The sequence below is a fragment of the Callithrix jacchus genome, chromosome 8 (assembly GCF_049354715.1).
Source record: "Callithrix jacchus isolate 240 chromosome 8, calJac240_pri, whole genome shotgun sequence".
NCBI classification, from domain to species: Eukaryota; Metazoa; Chordata; class Mammalia; order Primates; family Cebidae; genus Callithrix; species Callithrix jacchus.
Genome location: NC_133509.1, coordinates 22,749,313 through 22,768,421, shown reverse-complemented (window position 1 = coordinate 22,768,421; position 19,109 = coordinate 22,749,313). Strand labels below are relative to the sequence as shown.

Below are 19,109 nucleotides of genomic sequence, written 5' to 3'. Positions count from 1 at the left end.
GCCCTAGGGAACCCTGGGCTCCATGAGACCTTGGCCTAGGCAGGATTGTTTCCCACACTGTCATCTCCCCATACAGTCACCTCCCCAAACACTGGGCTCCAGGCTCTGGTATATGTAAAAGTTCAAAGGCAAAAGTCAGCCCTTCCGCTCTTCTGGAGTGGGTGGCCCCACCCCTCTCAGAGTGGGCGGGGACAGGAGTTGCAGGGGCAGCTTTCCTTGGGATGCCACAGGTCTCTCTGGAGCTGCCTAGCCACGCCTCCTTTCCTTTCATCTTTCTCATGACCAATGGGATTGGAGCATGAAGGCCACGCCCCTGTTCTACATTCTAGTGTGGCCCTGGTTACGCCTCCTCTGTCTCAGACACACAGCTGCCTGGTAGAGGAGTGGAGCTGCTTACCAGTGCTCCTTTGAATTGTGCTGATGTGGCCCCAACCCCACCTCCCTCCCCAACCCCACCTCCCTCCGCCACCCACCATGTCGATGTCAGAAGAAATTCGCAAGATGATAGCCTCGGCTAGGAAAAAGGTAACATGCACACAGATCCCCTCCAACAGCAAGACCGCTGCCACAGTCCATAACACTTCTGAGACAAACCAGACTGGGTGGGCCCCTAACCCTGCTGCCTCTGGGCTCCCCCTACCAACGTCTTGTCAGTCAGCCCCACCCCTTCAGCAAGGAGCCCAGCCCCTACCCTTGCCAATCACCCCAGGGTGACTTTGGATGTGTAACTCCTGAGGCTCCCCGCTCCCTACTTGGACCTCACCTTTTCCTGCCCCAAGCCTGACCTCCCTGGGCTCTGTGGGCTCGTGTCTCTAAGGACCTGGGTCTCCCAGCCCCGGCCCTCACCAGTCATTTCTGGGTGACTTTGGGCTGGTGACTCCTGGGAATCCCTGCTGCAGACTCTGCCCTCCCCTCCTCCTCCCCCAGGGTGGCCTCCCTGTGCTCTTTGGGCTGGCATCTCCAAGGACCTGGGTCCCAACCCTGCATCCCCCTCCCCCATCATGGAGCAGTGACTCAGGCATCTCGTGGATGTGGTCCCCTCCCCCAGGGGGAGTGGAATGTAGCGATGTCACAGTCCCCCTAGGAACCATCATTCCTGCTATAAGACCAGCCTTTGATCTTACCGCCCAGTCCCCTAAGCATTCTCATAGCATTTCTGGCTCCTCTGGTCTTAGCACACATTTCCAGCTGGTTGGGGAATGTGGACTATGGGACCTAGGAGCGAGAGGTTTCAGGCTGCCCACTCCTTTAACATAGACCTTGACAGTGTGAAAAGCCTACACTTCCCTCGTGAGCTCAAAACATTGACAGTGTCTCTGGGTGGCAATGGGAGAATGGGTTTGGTTTGGTTTTCTCTCAGGCTTCTACTCTCCAGAGAGACTTTGACGTTACTTTCTGAGTTCTCCAGCTCATCTTCAAATTCTCCATGGTTTTGGGACCAGACTGCCCTTCAGTCACTGGCCTCTGGAGTGAGATTTGCTCATCCTCTGTGGAACAGATCTTGGGAAATTGAAACTGACAGCTTGAATCTTCCTCAAATCATTGCAACTCAGGCTACTTTGAATGCCACGGGATAAACATGGGACATCTTTCTGAAGCATCAGTTTCCCTTGAGTCTCTAGAGAGAGCAAAAGCATTAATGTACTTAGGGATGACAGTCACATAGGTTTCTAAGAGTATACCAGACCTCTCTCAATAAGACTTGGGTTGTCGTACTTCTGATGAATTCCCAGATTTAACAGAAAGGCTGCCTTCTGCCATGAGGACACATTGATATAAAAGTGTGAGAGGTACTGGTGCTCTTCTTTTTTTTTTTTTTTTCTGAGATGGAGTTTCACTGTTGTTACCCAGACTGGAGTGCAATGGCACGATCTCGGCTCACCGCAACCTCTGCCTCCTGGGTTCAAGCAATTCTCCTGCCTCAGCATCCCGAGTATCTGGGACTACAGGCGCGCACCACCATGCCCAGCTAATTTTTGTATTTTTAGTAGAGTGGGGGTTTCACCTTGTTGACCAGGATGGTCTCGATCTCTTGACCTTGTGATCCACCCTCCCAAAGTGCTGGGATTATAGGCATGAGCCACCGCTCCCGGCCAGTGGTGCTCATGTGAGGCTTTATGATGCTAAACCACACGGCATACAGTTCCTGCCTACTTCATGTTGATTTTTCTACCTCTGCCTGTGGTTTTGGTCTCTGGCAGTTGCTGATTCGTGGCAAAACCCTAGAGCTTGGAGTCAGAGGAATGAGTTTAAGTTTTAGTATTACTTTCTCTCTTTTTTTTCTTTTTTTTTTTTGTCATGACATCAATCCTGCTCAGTCACTAAGTGAGTGTGACAACACAGTATAGAGTTGTTGGTGGCATTAAATCAGATGGTGTATAACAGTATTTTGTAAAAACTGTAAAGTAGGTTGTGACTGTAGGGATTTGTAGTTCTCATGGGCGTTACTGCTCTTTTTCCCACAGTTAAAAGAATTTCAACAAAGAAACAGTCCTGCTGCTCCATCTCGAGTGAGAAGAAGAAAGAAAAGAAACAACAGTAGCCGTGAGACATCCGCTTCTGATGGTTGCCAGTCACCATGCCATGTGAGTCTTGGCTGGCCAGGCTTCTGGGGAAAAGGGGCCCAAGGGGCAGTAGAGGGTAATTGTTAAGGTTGTGGAAGAACTTCTGGGTACTGGTTAGGAATTCTGGGTTTGAATCCCACCTCTCCATCTGTGAGGGATATGATTTAGGGCAAGTTGCTTGAGCTTTTTGGGCCTCTCCTTTCACGTCTGTGAAATAGAGGTGATATTGTCTGACTTCCATTTGTGAGGGTGAAATGAGATTCGTTATTGCTGTTGTTTTGTTAATCCCTAGTACATGGCCTGTTGTAAACACCCAGGACACCCAGGAAATGGTCCTTGCTGTTTTGTTTTCCTCACCCCCAGTCTCACGGGGGAAGCCAGCCCAATGAGAACAGCCATTTGCTGTCAGGCTGTCCCTTTAAGAGTCACTGAATGGGCCCCAGCGGGGGATGGTGGGAGATCAGAACCATGAGAGGAGCTGGCACAAAGGAGTTATGGGACAAAGGGTCTGAGGGAGGCAGAACAGAAAATGCTGCCAGCTGATGGGAAGAAAGGAAGTCAGAGGCTTGGACATTGAGGGGGACAGAACATCTCCATGTGCACTCTCATCTCTTGTAGTCAGCAGCAGGTGGTCACAAGGAGGGCCCTGCACCGTGTGCCACCATGAAAGGTCCAGAGGTAAGAGGCCCTGAGCTGAGGTACAGTGACCCTGCAGGCCAGCCCTCCACCCTTCTCCCACAGTGGCAGCTGGGTGCCCCTCTGCCAGCCGAGACAGCCCCACACACCCCAACCGTAATGATTGTTCTCTCTACCTCTCCCTCAATCCTCCTCCAACTCCTCTCCGCATGTGCCTCAGAGCACACACCAAGTACAAATAGCCCTGGACTCGAGCTCAGTCACAACTAGTGAACTGAATAACACCATCGACTTATTGGTAAGAGTCCAGTGGGGTCCCCTGATTCCACGCTGCCAATCCTGGGCTCCAGTTTCCCCTTGGGGCTGCTGTGGGTGAATTGAAGGGCGCTATGGGGAGCCAGCACCGGACGCAGAGTTTGGAGGGCAAATGCCCGCCCTGCCCTTACCTGGCTGTGGCCTTGGCCAAGTCATGTTTTCCATCTACACAATAGAGGTAATGGTAGTAACCGCCCCTCATGGTGGTTGTGAGGTTAACTGGGACTGTTCGCAGGCTACCTGGTGACACACTCAATAAAGGTTCCAACAGCGATAGTAACGACAGGAATAACAATAGGATATGATGTGACCTCTCTGGGCCTCTGTTAGCCAGCTGTAATTGTGGCCTCTTTCCCTGTGCCTTCCAACTTTACTGAGGTCTTTTAAAATCCAGACCACGGGATTGGACGTGACTTGATCTTTACTGACCGAGTTGTGTATTAAGCCCAGCCCTAGCCCTTTTAAGGGGCACTGTGTGGAATGGCCCAGGCTCTCCAGATTGAAGCTTCTCGCTCTTCCCCGTCCAGCCCTCGAGCCGCCATGAAGCAGTCCTTGAGCAGCAGGTACAGCAGTTTCTACAGGAGCGGGAACTGCTAAAAGCGCAGGTGGCAGAGGTGAGACTATGCAGAGGGAGGGATGTGGAAGGAAGATGAGCCCAGGTGGCCAGGAGCAGGTGAGGACAGTGACAGCCCTTCCTAACTTCTGGGTCCATTCCTGCAGGTGACGGAGTGTCTTAAGAAAGCTCAGCTAGAAAGAGACGCTTACGCTCAACAACTCAAAACACAGAAGGTGCAGTGGCAGCAGAAAATCCTCACAATGGCAGGAGAAGTGAGAGCTGACCCTTCAGCCCCCACCTTAGATAGGTCACTGGATCTTTCTGGGCATCTGTAAAATGAGACTAGTCAAGCCAGGGGTGGTCACAGGACTGGGCTGGGGGCGGAGAGGGAGATGGTAGCCTGTCCAGCCACCAGCCTTCTCCAGGGCCCTTTCCCGCTGTTCTTTGGGCAGATTGAAATATTCAAAATGGAGAAAAGTCAAGATGCAATGAAAATCGAGAAGCTGAAGGGGAGCCTTGCCCACCTACAAAACCTTCTGGGTAAGATGGGGCTGGCGTGACCCGGGAGCAGGACTGGCATCAGAGGGCTGTGGGGGTGGCTTAGAGTGCCCCAGGGAGGTGGGTGGCTGGAAGGGCTTTGAGGCAGAGGGAGAGAGGTCTGTGCTGGGAGATGGCATGTCTTGTCATCTCCATGGGCCTCAGTGTCCCCATCAGAAAGAGGGAGGGTGCCCATCATCAGCCACTCACAGTGCTCTCTATCTGAAAGTGGCTTGGAAGACTGGCTACCATTTGGGTGTGAGGAATCATTAGCAGTGAGGCCAGGTTTGGGGAACTTGAGAGGAGCTGTGCACCCAGAAGAGTTTTTTCTTTTTTAGAATCCAGAGGCCCTTATTGTCTGCTTCCTTTTTCAGCTGAACCCCCGATCCCAAAGCACCCACAGGGCCCTCTGACTTGGAAAGAAAACCTAAAAACTGAAACCAAGTACCTGAGAGATGAGCCACGGGAACAGGAGAGACTGCAGGAGGTGAAAATGAGGCTCTGGGAGACGAAGGTGAGGCTGAGAGAACAGGAGAGGCTTCATGAGCAGGAGGGGCTCCAGGAGCAAGAGGAGGAGCTGGTGTGTTGCCCACCTGGGGAGCCTGCCCTCCTCCCCAGCCCTCCAGTCCTTTGTTTTCCCACCTGTAAAATGTGAGAGTTTAGCCCTCCCATGAAATGGGCTTTCTAAAGGCACCTGGGAGCCATAACCCTGCTCTGATGGCTGTGGGAGAAAGGAGACAATTTTTCTAACCTGCCTCCACCCTTCCTGGTGCCATGGGAGGCAGACACCAGTCTGGACATCATCATTCCAGCTCGAGGCATGGAGCCCCCTAGTCATAGGGCAAGAGACAGTGGTGTGAGAGACTCTTTATGCTGGGTGTGGTGGCTCACACCTGTAGTCCCATCACTTTGGGAGGCTGAGGCAGGGTTTGCGATCAGCCTGGCCAACATGGCGAAACCTCATCTCTACTAAAATTACAACAACCACAAAAACAGCAAAGCTGGATGTGATGGTGCACACCAGTAATCCCAGCTACTCAGGGGGCTGAGGCATGAGCATCGCTTGAGCCAGGGAGGTGGAGGTTGTGGTGAACTGAGTTTGCACCACGACTCTCCAGCCTGGGCCACAGAGTGACACTCTGTCACAAAACAAAACTAAAGTCTCCTTAGATCCAAACTGGATTCCGACCTTGATTCCACTGGTCACCATTCAACTGCTTTGCATCTCTATGTCTCTCTTTCTTTACCTTCCATAGGAAGTTAGCATTTTCCTTGCGTGGGTGCTGAGGAATAAATGAGATGATTCGTAGAAAGCGTTAGGCATGTAGCACACTTGGCAGATGGTGATTGGCTCCCTCTGCTTTTCCAGCAGTCTGTGGCCTACAGTTTAAATGGTGGAAAGGAGGATGTGAGATTTGAGGCTGTGGAAGGAGACACGGGGTTCTAGGCAAGGGAGGCAGTCTCTTGGGCTGGAGCCAGGGGCCAGGCGCCTGGGCAGGCCACCTTCCTCTGTGGTCCCTCCCAGACCCCCTTATGCTCTTGGTTTCCCTGCCTTCTGATTCTTCTGGATTCTCATCCCTTCCGGGAGCCGGTGGTCAGACACCTTCGTGACTGACAGGTGCACCCTCTGAGGCCCCAAGGGAAGGGGCTATGCTCCACCTCCCTGCCCCGTCTGTCCTGTGTATGCCTCTACAAGAACCCTCACCTCTTGCCTTCAGGTGCCATTTCTGAACGCTGCTAAAGCCAGTGCCCAGGAGGAGCAGGCACGGCTCTGTGAGCAGCTCCAGAAACAACAGGTGTGCTGCCAGCACCAGGCTCAGCTGGGGGCCTCGGCCCTGAAGGAGCCAGAGGCAGCGGCCGCAGCCACAGGGACTGGGAGCGAGTCTGGATGTGGGGAGACCCAGCGGGCCCTGCAGGGAGCTCTCGACCAGCTGCAGGTGAGTGAGTCCTGGCAGGGGCCAAGAAGGGTGGGGAAGGGGGCAGGTTGCTCCCAAGATGTGACCCCATTATTTCGGCTCCAGAGAGACTTCATGGACATTTTGAAGGAGAATTCATACCTGAAGGAGCGGGTGGAAAAACTAGAGCTCGGATTCATTCAGCTCTCTGGAGAGAGAGACATGATAAGTGAGCAGGAGGCCAGGCAGGGCAGGGGGAGCTGCAGGGTGGTGGGAGGGGCCTCAGTGTCTGAGCCTGTCCTCCCACAGGAAAGTCCATCAAACCAAATGACCGTCAGAGGGCAGTGGCCAAAACCCAGCACCAGAAGAACGATGTTAGCATGCTGTTGCAGGCCGAGGAGGGGATGAATGTAAGGTGTACAGCATCTCTGCAGGGGTGAGGGGGATAAGGGTGGGCGTGAGCATGGGTGCCGGCCCCGGCATGGCAGCTGAACACCCGTATCTCCAGGTAAAGCTGCTGGAGCTGCAGGGGCCAGTGATGCAGCTTATGATCAACCATGAGGTCGTCCAGCACCCTGCTAATGAGCCCACTCCAGGGGCCCCAGCCCCCCAGGAGCCTGGTGCTGCTGACAAGGATGGTGAGTAGAGCCCTCAGGCGTGGTGGGCAGGCAGGAGCAGGGGAGGCTGGCACTGCACTCATATCCCTGCCTCCCTCTCTCCAAAGAACTTTGTGAAGTGATCCTCGCTGACAGCCTGCAGCCTGCAGGAGTGGGGGGTACACCAGAACCCCACTGCACAGCAGATGGCACATTGCTTTGTGAGCTGCAGGACAGCCAGCAACACCGACCCTTGGGCAGCAGTCCCACCACGCCATGCTTTTACCAGGCTGTGGGCGAAGGAGCGGGTAAACATCACGATCAGCTAAGAGCTGGCCCAGAAGTTTACAAAGAAACAACGTTATAGGGTTAGTCTTCACGTTTACTTCATTTGAATGTTAGAGCCACTTGGGATGATTTGTGTTTCTAATCTATCGTTTATTTGTAAAAAGTTAAAGGAGAGTGGGTCTTCCTGTAGCTTTCACTGATGTTCACTTTGGCATTTTTTAGAATTTTTCATTTTTAATTTGATAATCGTAGGTCATTAGCATGCCTATCGAGTTTGCCCTTATGTGGTGGGAGTTCAAACACACAAAGACCCACTATTGGCACAAAACTATTCTCGCTAGTTTGGAATAGGCTGCCATGGTTATTTAATGTTATTGCAGCATGTGTATTCATTATGGAATTCAGATACAATTGGCTTATGTTGTGCTATGATATTTGATCAAATCCTATTTACAGTGAGCTCTTAATTAGCTCAATATGTGCTTTGCCCTCACGTGCACACTGTTTATTACTTTGTAAGGTGCTGCTGTGAGTACTGACATTTAGAGTTGTTGAAAGGCCGAGAACCGGAAACAGCCTTTCTTCCATGTTCTGTGTATTGCAAATGGGAGTAATAACATTTTGGGGAGCTTTTAAAATCTCACAGAAGAGGAAAGCGGCCTGCTCTGGCTGGTATGTGCAGAATAGAGTAGTTCATTGGTTCCCGTGACAAGAATGAGCGCTGCGCTATGGTAGTTCTTTTAGGGTTTTTCTGTGCTCTGGGCTCATGAAGATACTGCATGATAAGCTGCAGCAGCTGTACTCTTTTTTTATGACCTACAAAGAGATGATTTCTGAGGAATAAAAGGCTCCCATCTTTGATGGTGGATGTGGAAAACCTTTCCTAGCTTAGAGCATTTACATCTATAATACATTGTAAAGTCAGAGCTCCTGTTACTTGTTTTAATCACATGACTCTAAGTCTCAGTACACAAAAGGGCACTGGTTGGCATTCTTCTTAATGTATTTAGTAAAGGTCATAAGAAATCCTTTAAGATAAAGTGTAATTTATATATATATACATATATATTATATACAGGAATGGAAATTTGTATCTTAGAATGGATAGGCACTAAATATTGATGACTGAACAGTTAATGTTTTAGGACACTTGGTCTAGTGAGTGCCTTGCACACAGAAAAAGACCACGGATGAGATTATCCTTTGTATCATTTCACAGTTTTAAAAATTGCTATTGATTACAGTTCACATAGCAAGTTGCTGATAAAATGTCTGTTTTCATAAAACATCTCCAACAACAACAAAATCCTTTCAGAGTTTAAATGTCCAGAAAAAAAATAAAAATTTGAATAAAAAATTTTAAAAAGTTTAAATGTCCCTGGAACAGGCACACAGGGTGTAGTCAAGAATGGACTAGAGTGCAGGAAAGCCGTGTGACACCTGGCATCCCTCTGTGTTCACGGAGCTTCTTTGAGGCGAGATTGACTTGACCGTCCAGACTTCTCTGGCTAATACCTATTCTTCAACCACCTTGGTTACTCTGACATAGGAATTGCCTTGTTTTTCTTCAACGAAAAGGACTTTAAACAATAATCACAAACATTATTATAAACTAATATATGTGAGAGTACTTGGCTGGAAAAAAAGGAGTTTCAGTAGACAGAATTGTACTATATTTGACAATCAAAGAGAAGTTTATGCAACGTAAAATGTTTATAGCCTGCAGTGCCATCTACTGTTTGTGAATGTCAATGTATTATCAGGAAAAGTGTCTAACAATCACAGAGTTCTATTTCCTCAGCAAGTTCTTTATCAAGAGAGAAATACATTTTTATACCTTTCAGTTTCACTTAGAGGCACATTTTGTGCAAGATTTATGTTAATGTGTCTCTACATTATGAATGAATTCTTTCAGTCAGACATTGCATAAATCATAACTTTATGATGCTTGGGACAGAATCAACAGTTGAAACTTCATGAAGTTCTAATGTTCGTGTACCAAAATACGTCCCATTGTTAGGATGGAGGGAGATATGCAGATGTGCTCCCTGAAGGGGAGATTACTAGTTACTGACCGTCTCCACGTTTAGCATTTGGCATCTTCATGATACTTTCATAAATATGACATTAATAGGAGAGCACTCATACAATTTGACAGATGGAATAACACATTTGCCTGCATTCCCTGAAAGAGTACAAATATTGGGTCCTGGTGATTTGAACTGACTCTTCCAAATTGTAGGGATTTATCAATGTATCAGATAAACCCAGTTTCAGAACGATCAAGGAAAACTGTTAGACCAAATAATGCGGCTAATTAACAGTGGTATGATTTCTAGCCTGGGGGTTTAAAATGGACTTAAAGTTCTGTTTTGTGTTTTATTTCTGAACTTGCCGCTTTTGCATTCTTTGAGTTCAGTTTAAAGATAGTTACTGTAAGTCCATTTTCAACCCTCGGGCTAGAAATCATACCCCTGTTAATCAGCCACATTATTTGGTCTAACAGTTTTTCTTAATCATTCTGAAACTGGGTTTATCTAATACATTGATAAATTATTTCAAAGGGATTTTGATAGTTCAAATCACTTCACTTTTACCCTAAGAAATACAAATGACTAGGAATGACCTTCAGATAGTGTTTAGCATCTGTACCCAATCTGATGATAACGTGTTCATCAGGTACCTGTGGAGTAAATCCCATACAGGCATGTTTAAGCTGAATGGCAGTCAGGAAAATACATTTACTATATTAACCGAAATATCACTCTGAGTAGGCATTTTGTCATCTATTTAAGACAAATCTAAAAGAACGGAAATCACATGACAGTGACTTAAGTCTTTCTTCAAAGTGCACGTGAGTCTCCTGCAGTACTTCATTCAGCCAAGTGTCTGTTCTCTTCCTCATTCAGTAGAAGGCAGCTTTCAATTGGCTTAGAAGGCAACATCAGAAGGTTAGCGTTCATCAAAAACACAGAATTTTAAAATGTGTGTTCAACTGACCAAATTTGAATTTCTGTAGGAAAAATCAAAATACCTGTTTAAAGATTGCAATATATGATAATAATTTTTAAAGGATTTTATTAAACCTGATAGGTTTTCCAGAAATGAATAAAACTCAGTTCTAAAACCAAAGCTGCTTTTTAGAAAATTTGAAAATGTAAATCAGTCCTATCCTGTTCACAATATAGTTTCTCTAAAACTTTATCTTAAAGAGTTATTTTAAAATAACTATTAAAAAACACTGCTCTCTTAATGTTTTGAAATTACTTAAAACATTAAAAAATATGAATATTGCAGTTTAGAAGAAATAGGGGGAAGGAAAAGTGAAGAAATGCCAATTCCAGTCCAAAGCTTTATTTGCCAAGTTTTCTAAGAATGACTTTTACCACTGTATGAACTCCTGTGAACAGAATGTAAGATGGAAATCCTGAGGCTTTTGTCTAAAGCGGCAATACTGACTGCTGCTGTGATGCTCCTGTGATGTAATAAATTATTCAGTTGCTGCAAAGCGCTGTTTCTGCCTTAAAATTTTGTGCGTCTTGACAGCTATGGTATTAAAGGTATTGAGACTGCAAACGCTGGGCACACTTGGCATGAGATAATCTGTTTTTATTTTTACAAAATTGTAATATAACTATGCAAGTGTGTTTATTAAAAGAACACAAACTAATAAAATTTATGGGATTAAAAGTTATGGGATAAAAAAGTCATTAGATAAAAAATGGAAAAGTTGTGGCAAAAAGCATTGTGGATAAAAAGTAGAAAAATTTTATGAAAAGTTATAAATGTTATGAAAAGGAAGTTATGAGATTTTCTTTTTAAGTCATGGGATAAAAATAAAAATAAATAACAGCAGGCTTCTGTCAGCAAGGCCTGGAGAAGGGGGAACTGGAGTCTCTACCCCCACCATGTGCCACCCCTTCCCAGTCACCCCTTTATTGTTAAGGCAGCAAGACCAAGACCCCTGTCTAATGGGGAAAGACAGACCTTTTGCCAGCTTGACCAGGGCTGAGTCCTTAAATCTCTGGATGATGATGGTTGTTATTTAGGAGCCAGAGGCTGCTGGAGTTGGTTGGTTTGGAGGAGGCCTGATGGCCTCCTTCCTCTCCCCAGAGCAACTTTTCCCTCAGGGGGCTCCCATCTTATTCAGAGGGGCAGTTGAGGCAGGACAGTGGTGCTAACTGTGGACCAGGTGAGGGCATGGGCTGCTGGGGTGACCCCCTTCCCCAGTGTAGGTATTATATCTGTGTAACATTTTGTATATTTTAGGGGTTTGGGGTGCCCCCTGTATCGTACCTGGCAGAGGTTGGAGCTGGCACATGGGGAGGAGGTTCAAATAATTATTTGCAGTTGGGAAACTTGTTTATTGATAGAAGAGGACAGTATTTTGCTTTTTATTTTGGAATAAATGGATTTAGTCACACTGCTCGGCCTGGTGTATTCCCATTTCCCTCACTGGGTCCTGGAGTTTGTGCCACTGAATGAGGAGCCCCAGTGTCTGAGCATGTCCAGCTGGGCTGTTGGGGACCTTCCAGGCCTGTTACCTGTGTGCTGCCTGGTGACACTGGGGGATTTCACGGGGACTGCCATGGCACTTCCGGCCCTGACAGCCAGCAGGCTCGGAAGCCTGATCTAGGGGTGGCTGGGAAGGCAGGTACCAGCACCCAAGGGCACTGACTTCAATCCACCCTAAGCATCTTTCTTCCATCCCCCTGCCTCCCTCTCCTGTCTGCACCTTTTGGCCTGTTCTGTCTCTCTCTCTAAAGTACCAGCTGCCAGGCAGGTTCCCTCTAGGCTGAGTTCATGGCCCTGCCCCTAGTGGCCAGAGCCAGCTTCACAGGATAAGACCAGGTAAGCCCCAGGGCCTTTCCAGGAACAGTGTCCCTTGGAAAGGGTGGGGCCTTTTCACCGCTCCCAACAGCACCCCAGAAATGGTCTGCCCTTTCCCCTCCCCTGAGCTCCACAGAGAACACAGTCCACAGAGGACACATTCCCCGTCATCTAGAAATGGGTTTGACTCTCAGCCGAGGGACAGCAGGACTGATAGAGACTGTCAGACCACAGGGCTGCCTGCACAGCACCCCCATGCTTGGCGGGGGCTGGAGGGATGGAGGGGCTTGGGTGTCCACATGCCGGGCATAACAGGGAGGCTCACTGGAGGTGGCGCACTTTGGAGGGGCAGTGTCAGGGGACAACTTTCTCTTGTTGGACCACAAGACTACACAAGGACAAACCGGTGACTGACTCCCAGTGCCAGAGGCGAGGTGGTCGGCCACGTGTAGGTGTGTATATATATGTGAGTATTTCTAGATATTTCTAGAACAGGGCAGGGGCGTGCCACAGAGGGGGACGGTCACATCTGGATGTGTCAGCTCACCACTACAACAGACTAAGTCACAGATGAAGGGGGCTGGCTTTGTGGCTGGTGAGTCACAGAACAGCCGCCCAGGCAAGCTTGGAAAGGGAGGTCTCCGACAGGAGGGGGGATCTGTGTAGAGGTGGAAGGGGGACCTGGGGCTCTCAGGATGGGATGGACTTCCCTGACCCAATCGGTTGGCAGTTGCAGATAAAGCAGAGAGGAAATGGGAGAGAGAAAAGTGAGGAGAGAGCTGGTGAGATAAGCACAGAGCAGGGGCGCTGCAGCAGCTGGGGGAGGGCTGGGCAGGGGAGGGCACAGGTGCAGGTGTGGCAAGGTTCCTGGAAAGGGGCTGGAAGGGAAAGGGAAGGAAGAAGGAGGAAGGAGCCAGAGCTTCACAGGTAGTGCCCGGGGGCTGAGGCAGCCCTCCCCACCCAAACACGCTGGCCTCTCCCACGGCACCCAGGCAGTGCACCCATAGTTCAGACCCATGTTGACCACTCTCGGACTGCCCTCTACCCTGGTCACCCTGACTTCCAATCCACTGGCCCAGGGCCACCCCTCATGTTGGGAAGCCCCACACAAAAGCCACCAGGCCTGATAGAGAAGGAACACTGCCTGAACCAGGAGGGCAAAGCTAAAAGAGCTGGATGGCTCGAGGGAGTGCCCAAGGCCCCTTTTGTCGGGGTCCGGCACGTCTGCCAGGGGACTACTGACCTGCAGGAGTCCCCAAGACCGCCAACGTAGATGTCTCCTTCAACCTGAGGGAGAGAGTGCGCGGAAGTGAAACAAAATAGAAAAGTGGAGTCTGGAGGGCTGGCTTAGGCTACGTCCAAGCAGCAATTTTATTTTTGCAATATGTTTCCTTATATACTTTCCTGAAGTCAAAGTTGTTTACACCAGATCAAGGTACTTAAGTTACAGTAAGCAAGTTATGCCCACTAAGTTATGCCCAGTAAGTAAGTTGATTCCATTAAGTAGGTTACGCCCAATAAAGTAGGTTACTTTCAGTAATTAGTTTACGCCCAATAGATCAATGTAAGTAAGTTACAGTCACGCCCAGTAAGCTATGGGAAGTAAGTTACAGTTACACCCAGTAAGTTACGGTAAGTAAGTTACCAAGTGTAAATACTTAAGTTAATATTTTACAATGAAGGTAACAAGGGTCCAAAATGAACACAAGCAATAAACCATAAGAAGCCGAAAGTGGACACATTGCCTCCCAAGTCCTCATATCCATAAAGTAATGTCTGTTAATTATTTAGAATAACACAGTCCCTCTCTCGGTTCCTGCTTTCCCTCAGCTCGACTCCCCCAACCAGGGATCTGTGTCTGGGCTCAAGCTCACCGTATTGTGAGCCCCATTTCCCAGGGGCCTCACACGGGAGCGATCCCCACAGATTCCCTCACCCTTTGAGTGGTCAGAAAGCCCAGGACCCTCTGAAGGGACCCTGGGGGAGGTGGGGAGGGCAGGCAGCTGGATGCCAGTGGCCACAGACTTATAAGTCTAAGTGGGGACCCTCAGCTGGTCAGTGAGGGGGCGGGGGTTGCAGGTCACAAAGTTGAGGCTGGGCCCTTCCTGCAGGGAAAAGCAGAAGAGGGAGAGTCTGTGGCAGGGGAGGCGGGTTAGCTCTCTGGACAGAGCTCAGCTGGGCCAGCAGCCACTGTGGTCCCTTGGCTGAGTAGGGGGTAAGAGCAACAGGCCAAGGTGCATGAGCCTGCTGGCTGGCAGTAGTGTTTTAGAGGGTCAGAGGGGGCCAGGGACCCTGTCTTCAGTCACATGACAGCATCTACAAGGGACCTGGGAGGGAGGGGAGGGGGCCGTGTGTCCTGCCTGACCTGTGAGGTGTGTGCTAGGATGATCATGTGTATGGGACTCTCAAGCTTTTACCTAGATCACCACTTGATTGCCGACAGACAAAGGAGGTGAGACCCTATCACCCTGGCTCTGCAGTGGATTGGCTCTTGGCATTCCCAGGCTGGGAGCTGGATGCCCTGCCTGGCAGCATGACTCACACTGCAGGACAGACACAGCGGGCCCTGGATGATGTTCCTAGGCCTCTGGCTCCGAGTCCGGCCCCACACACAACCCCTCCAAGCTCGCAGCCCTACACCATAAAGGACCCACTGTGTCAGCTTGGGCATGGAGCCTGTTCCATGAGCCCTAGGCTCAGCCATGGAGGCCTTGGGGCTCCCAGGGAAGAGAGGACAGCAGCACAAGGACAGAAAGCTGGAAGAGCAAGTCTGCAGCTCCAGAAGGGTGGGGCAAGGAGCCTGGCTCTGAGGTCCCACGTGTGCCCCGTGTGGAGCTGGCACAGCAGGGTGGGCACACCGTTCATGCAGCAGGGTGGGCGAGGCATATACCTACCATGGCTGAGGCTCCTCAGGGTCACTGAGAGTGATTCAGAAAGACAGCATAAAACCAACATGGCAGCTCACAAGCATGGCTGCGGTAGGCTTGAGGGTGGGGGACACACATGCACGTGTGCACACACTAACACACATGCCCACAAACAACACACACACACCTCCTTCCCCACCACCTCCCAGTGCCCAGCACCTTCACTGGCTGGGACGTGCCACACAGGTCTGGGGCGTGCAGCCACTCGGCACACTGAAGCACACTCCTGGGCAGAGTCACAACACAGATGCTCCCACACACAGAGTCACCAGCTCCCGGCACACTCATGCCTGGCGTGCTCAGAGGACAACCCGTGCTGCTCATGGAGACAGGGCTTGCTTGCTAATGTCCAACTGTCATTTCTCCACATAAGAGCCTTCCTACTGCCCACAGCACTGAGCCCCATCAAGTCAAACTCTTCAGACTTTGAAGGTTCTCCACCCTATGCCCGCCCTCCCACAGAGTGCTTCCTCATTTTGTCTCTGTTCCCTGCTTTGGCCAGTGGCTGTCCTCGGTGCCCACACTACACCTCTGCCCACACTGCCCACATTGCAGCTCTTTATTCAGATACCCTCCAATTCCTCACCACATAAGCCTGTCTCAGTCATGCCCCAGACCACAGTGAAGTCAGCCTGCCTTGAAGAAGCTCTCCCATACTGCTCTTTTCCCCAAGGCAGGGCCATGAGTTGCCAAATGTCTCCTGTGTGTCAGTGAAACTGCAGTCGGAGCAGGCATCAAACCTTACCGTAGACCTGGGCACCAAATACACTGAAGAGACTGAACTCACATGGGCAGTTAGCAAAGTGCCCCTACGGCCGCATCTGCAGTTAACACCGCATCCCTGTGGCCACTGTCTCCCTTGATCCCCACAACCACCCTGGGAGAAAGGCAGAAGGTCATCATTTGATAGAAGCCATGCTGAGGCTCTGGGAGGGAAAGGGACTTGCCTAGAGGCCCAGGGTGAGGCAGCATCTCTGGACTCCCAGTGCAGTGCTCTTGCCCAGTACCATGCTGCTTGCCACTACCCGTCTACACTGGTCATCAGCAGGTCACAGGGCAAGCCCCAATCCCTGCCTCATTTTGGTTTATGGGCTCTGGACCCACAGCCGGACACAGTGGCTCATGTCTGTAATCCCAGCACTTTGGTGGGAGGCTGATGCTGGCGGATCACAAGGTCAGGAGTTCGAGACCACCCTGGCCAATATGTGAAACCCCATCTCTACTAAAAATACAAAAATTCACTGGGCATGGTGGCAGGCACCTGTAATCTCAGCTACTCTGGAGGCTGAGGCAGGAGAATAGCTTGAACCCAGGAGGCAGAGGTTGCAGTGGGCTGAGATTGCTCTGTTGCACTCCAGCCTGGGTGACACAGCAAGATTTCATCTCCAAAAAGAACAGGAAAAAAAAAAAAAAAGAAAAAATCATTTAGATTTTTAAAAGTAAATGATCTGTAATTTTTCTGTTTGTTTTAGAGACAGGATCTTGTTCTGTTGCCCAAGCTGGAGTGCAGTGATGTGATCATGGCTCACTGCAGCCTTGAACTCCTGGCCTCAAGGGATCCTCCCCACTCTTGCCCCCAAATTCCCACCATTATAGGAATTATAGGTGCTGCCACCATACCTGTTTTTTTTTTTTTTTTGGTAGGGACTGAGTCTCACTATGTTGCCCAGGCTGGTCTTGAACTCCCAGACTCCAGTGATCCTCTCACCTTGGCCTCCCTGGGTGTTGGATTACAGGCATCAGCCACCATGCCCAGCCTGGTGATGTAGTTCATGAGTATTTACTATACTTTATAATTTACATGCTATGTATATTATTTTCCAGCTATCGAACCATATATATACATATACATATACATACACACACACACATATACATATATATGTATATATATTTTTTGAGACAGGGTCTGGCTCTGTTGTGCAAGCTGGGGTGCAGCAGCACAATCATAGCTCACTGTGGCCTACAAGTCCTGGATTCAAGTGATCCTCCTCCCTCAGCCTCCCAGGTAGTCACGACTACAGGAATGTACTACCATGCCTGGCTATTTCTTTAAGATTTTTTTTTTTTTTTTACAGAGGCAGGATCTCCTTTCTCTTTTTCTCTTTCTTTCTCTCTTTCTTTTGCCTAGTCTGGTCTTGAACTCCTGGCCTCAAATTATCCTCCCAATGTGATCTCACAATGCACTGGGGTTACAGGCATGAGCCACCATGCAGCCCCTACAAAATCTGACTGTTATCCAGGTGCTTCTTTTGGACCTCCTAGCTAGACTGCCAGTGGCAAATACTGTTTATTATTTTCCAGCATTTATGTTAATGGATTTCCCAGGTTTTACTTGTCTAGGGTAGGGTTTCTCAGCAGCACTATTGACGTTTTGGGCTGGAGAATTCTTTGTTATGGGGCTGTCTGTGCCTCGCAGGGTATTCAGCAGCATCCCCAGCCTCCGCCTGCCACACGCTAGTAACACTCCTCAGGTGTGACAGCCAAAGTGATCTCAGATATTGCCAAATGTTCCCAGGGAGACAAAGTCACCTCCAGGTGAGAACTGCTGACCTGAAAACCTCTGGAACAATGTTAGATCACGGGGATGATAGCACACACTGCTCCTGACCTTACTGGGAATACCTCTAGTATCAAAGTATAGTGGTACCCGCATCCTACTGTCTGGGCTGCTATATCACTATACTGTATTAGTCCATTCTCATGCTGCTCTGAAGAAATGCCCACGGCTGGGTAATTTATAAGAAAAGAGGCTTAACTGACTCACAGTTCTGCAGGGCTGGGAAGGCCTCAGGAAACTCACAATTATGGCAGAAAACACCTCTCCACGGAGGAGCAGGAGCGAGAAATAGAACCAAGCAAAGGGGAAAGCCTGTTATAAAACCATCAGATCTCCCGAGAACTCACTATCACGAGAACTGAGTGGGAGAAACCACCCCCAGGATTCAATTACCTCCACCTGTTCCCAGCCCACACGTGGGGATTATTACAGTTCAAGGTAAGATTTGGGTGGGACAAGCCAAACCGAATCATATCCTTCACATTAGCATACTGTATCAAAGTATAATTTTCTTTTTCTTTGAGACAGAGTCTTGCTCTGGCTGGAGTGCAGTGGCACGATAGTTCACTGCAACCTGTGCCTTCTGAGTTCAAGCAATTCTTGTGCTTCAGCCTCCCAAGTAGCTGGAACTTCAGGTGTGAGCCATCATGCCTGGCTAATTTTGATTTTTTTTTTTTTTTTTTTTTTTTTTTTAGTAGAGATGGGGTTTCATCATGTTGACCAGGCTGGTGTCAAACTCCTGGCCTCAAGTGGTCTGGCCACTTCAACCTCCCGAAGTGCTGGGATTACAGGCATGAGCCGCCTCACGCAGCCTGAATTATAATGTTCAGAATGTGAAAAGCATGACTTTCATACAAAGAATGAAGGAATATGTATAAGACATTTTCTTTCATTCATAAGGGAGTCAGCAACCGGTGAAGCTACTTCAAGGGTCCAGTGAGCTGAGAGACAGTGTCTGTAGTGCTCCAGGGAGGGCATTCTGAAATGCATTCTGACACAGAGACAAACTTGTTAATATCCTATAGGGAGGCCGGGGACGGTGGCTCACGCCTGTAATCCCAGCACTTTGGGAGGCTGTGGCGGGCAGATCACCTGAGATCAGGAGTTCAAGACCAGCCTGGCCAACATGGTGAAATCCTGTCTGTACTAAAAATAAGAAAATTAGCCAAGCGCGGTGTCTGGCACCTGTAGTCCCAGCTACTTGGGAGGTTGAGGCAGGAGAATTGCTTGAACCCAGGAGACATAGGCTGCAGTGAGTTGAGATCATGCTACTGCAGTCCAGCCTGGGCAACAGAGCAAGATTCTGTCTCAAAAAAAAAAAAAAAAATCTTATAGAGACATAAAACTTCCATCTTTGGGAGTTTTCTACTGGACAGAAATCTGTAAGTTAACATATACATATTCT

At 49.2% G+C, this 19,109-nt stretch overlaps 1 protein-coding gene and 1 long non-coding RNA gene across 4 annotated transcripts; one reads left to right on the top strand and one right to left on the bottom strand.

Annotated features, from left to right (window-relative positions):
- Positions 1–358: 358 nt before the first annotated feature.
- Positions 359–10,895, top strand: LOC144577302 (golgin subfamily A member 6A-like). Of its 3 annotated transcripts, none has more exons than XM_078333749.1 (13): positions 359–525; positions 2,466–2,585; positions 3,183–3,242; positions 3,421–3,498; positions 4,043–4,129; positions 4,236–4,304; positions 4,524–4,611; positions 4,983–5,122; positions 6,327–6,545; positions 6,630–6,732; positions 6,813–6,913; positions 7,012–7,141; positions 7,228–10,895. In XM_078333749.1, exons 1-13 carry the CDS (start codon positions 421–423, stop codon positions 7,464–7,466), a joined length of 1,539 nt encoding a protein of 512 aa, XP_078189875.1. In that variant the 5' UTR covers positions 359–420; the 3' UTR covers positions 7,467–10,895. The 3 variants fall into 3 exon arrangements, with proteins under 3 accessions (XP_078189875.1, XP_078189874.1, XP_078189876.1); XM_078333748.1 differs by having other exon boundaries at positions 4,236–4,343; XM_078333750.1 differs by lacking the exon at positions 3,421–3,498 and having other exon boundaries at positions 4,236–4,343.
- A 301-nt stretch (positions 10,896–11,196) lies between these two features.
- On the bottom strand, positions 11,197–17,996 carry LOC128928904 (uncharacterized). The gene is made up of 2 exons (XR_008474684.2): positions 17,912–17,996; positions 11,197–13,504 (listed from the first exon to the last, which is right to left on the bottom strand). It is a non-coding gene; the product is annotated as an uncharacterized LOC128928904 (long non-coding RNA).
- Positions 17,997–19,109: the final 1,113 nt, after the last annotated feature.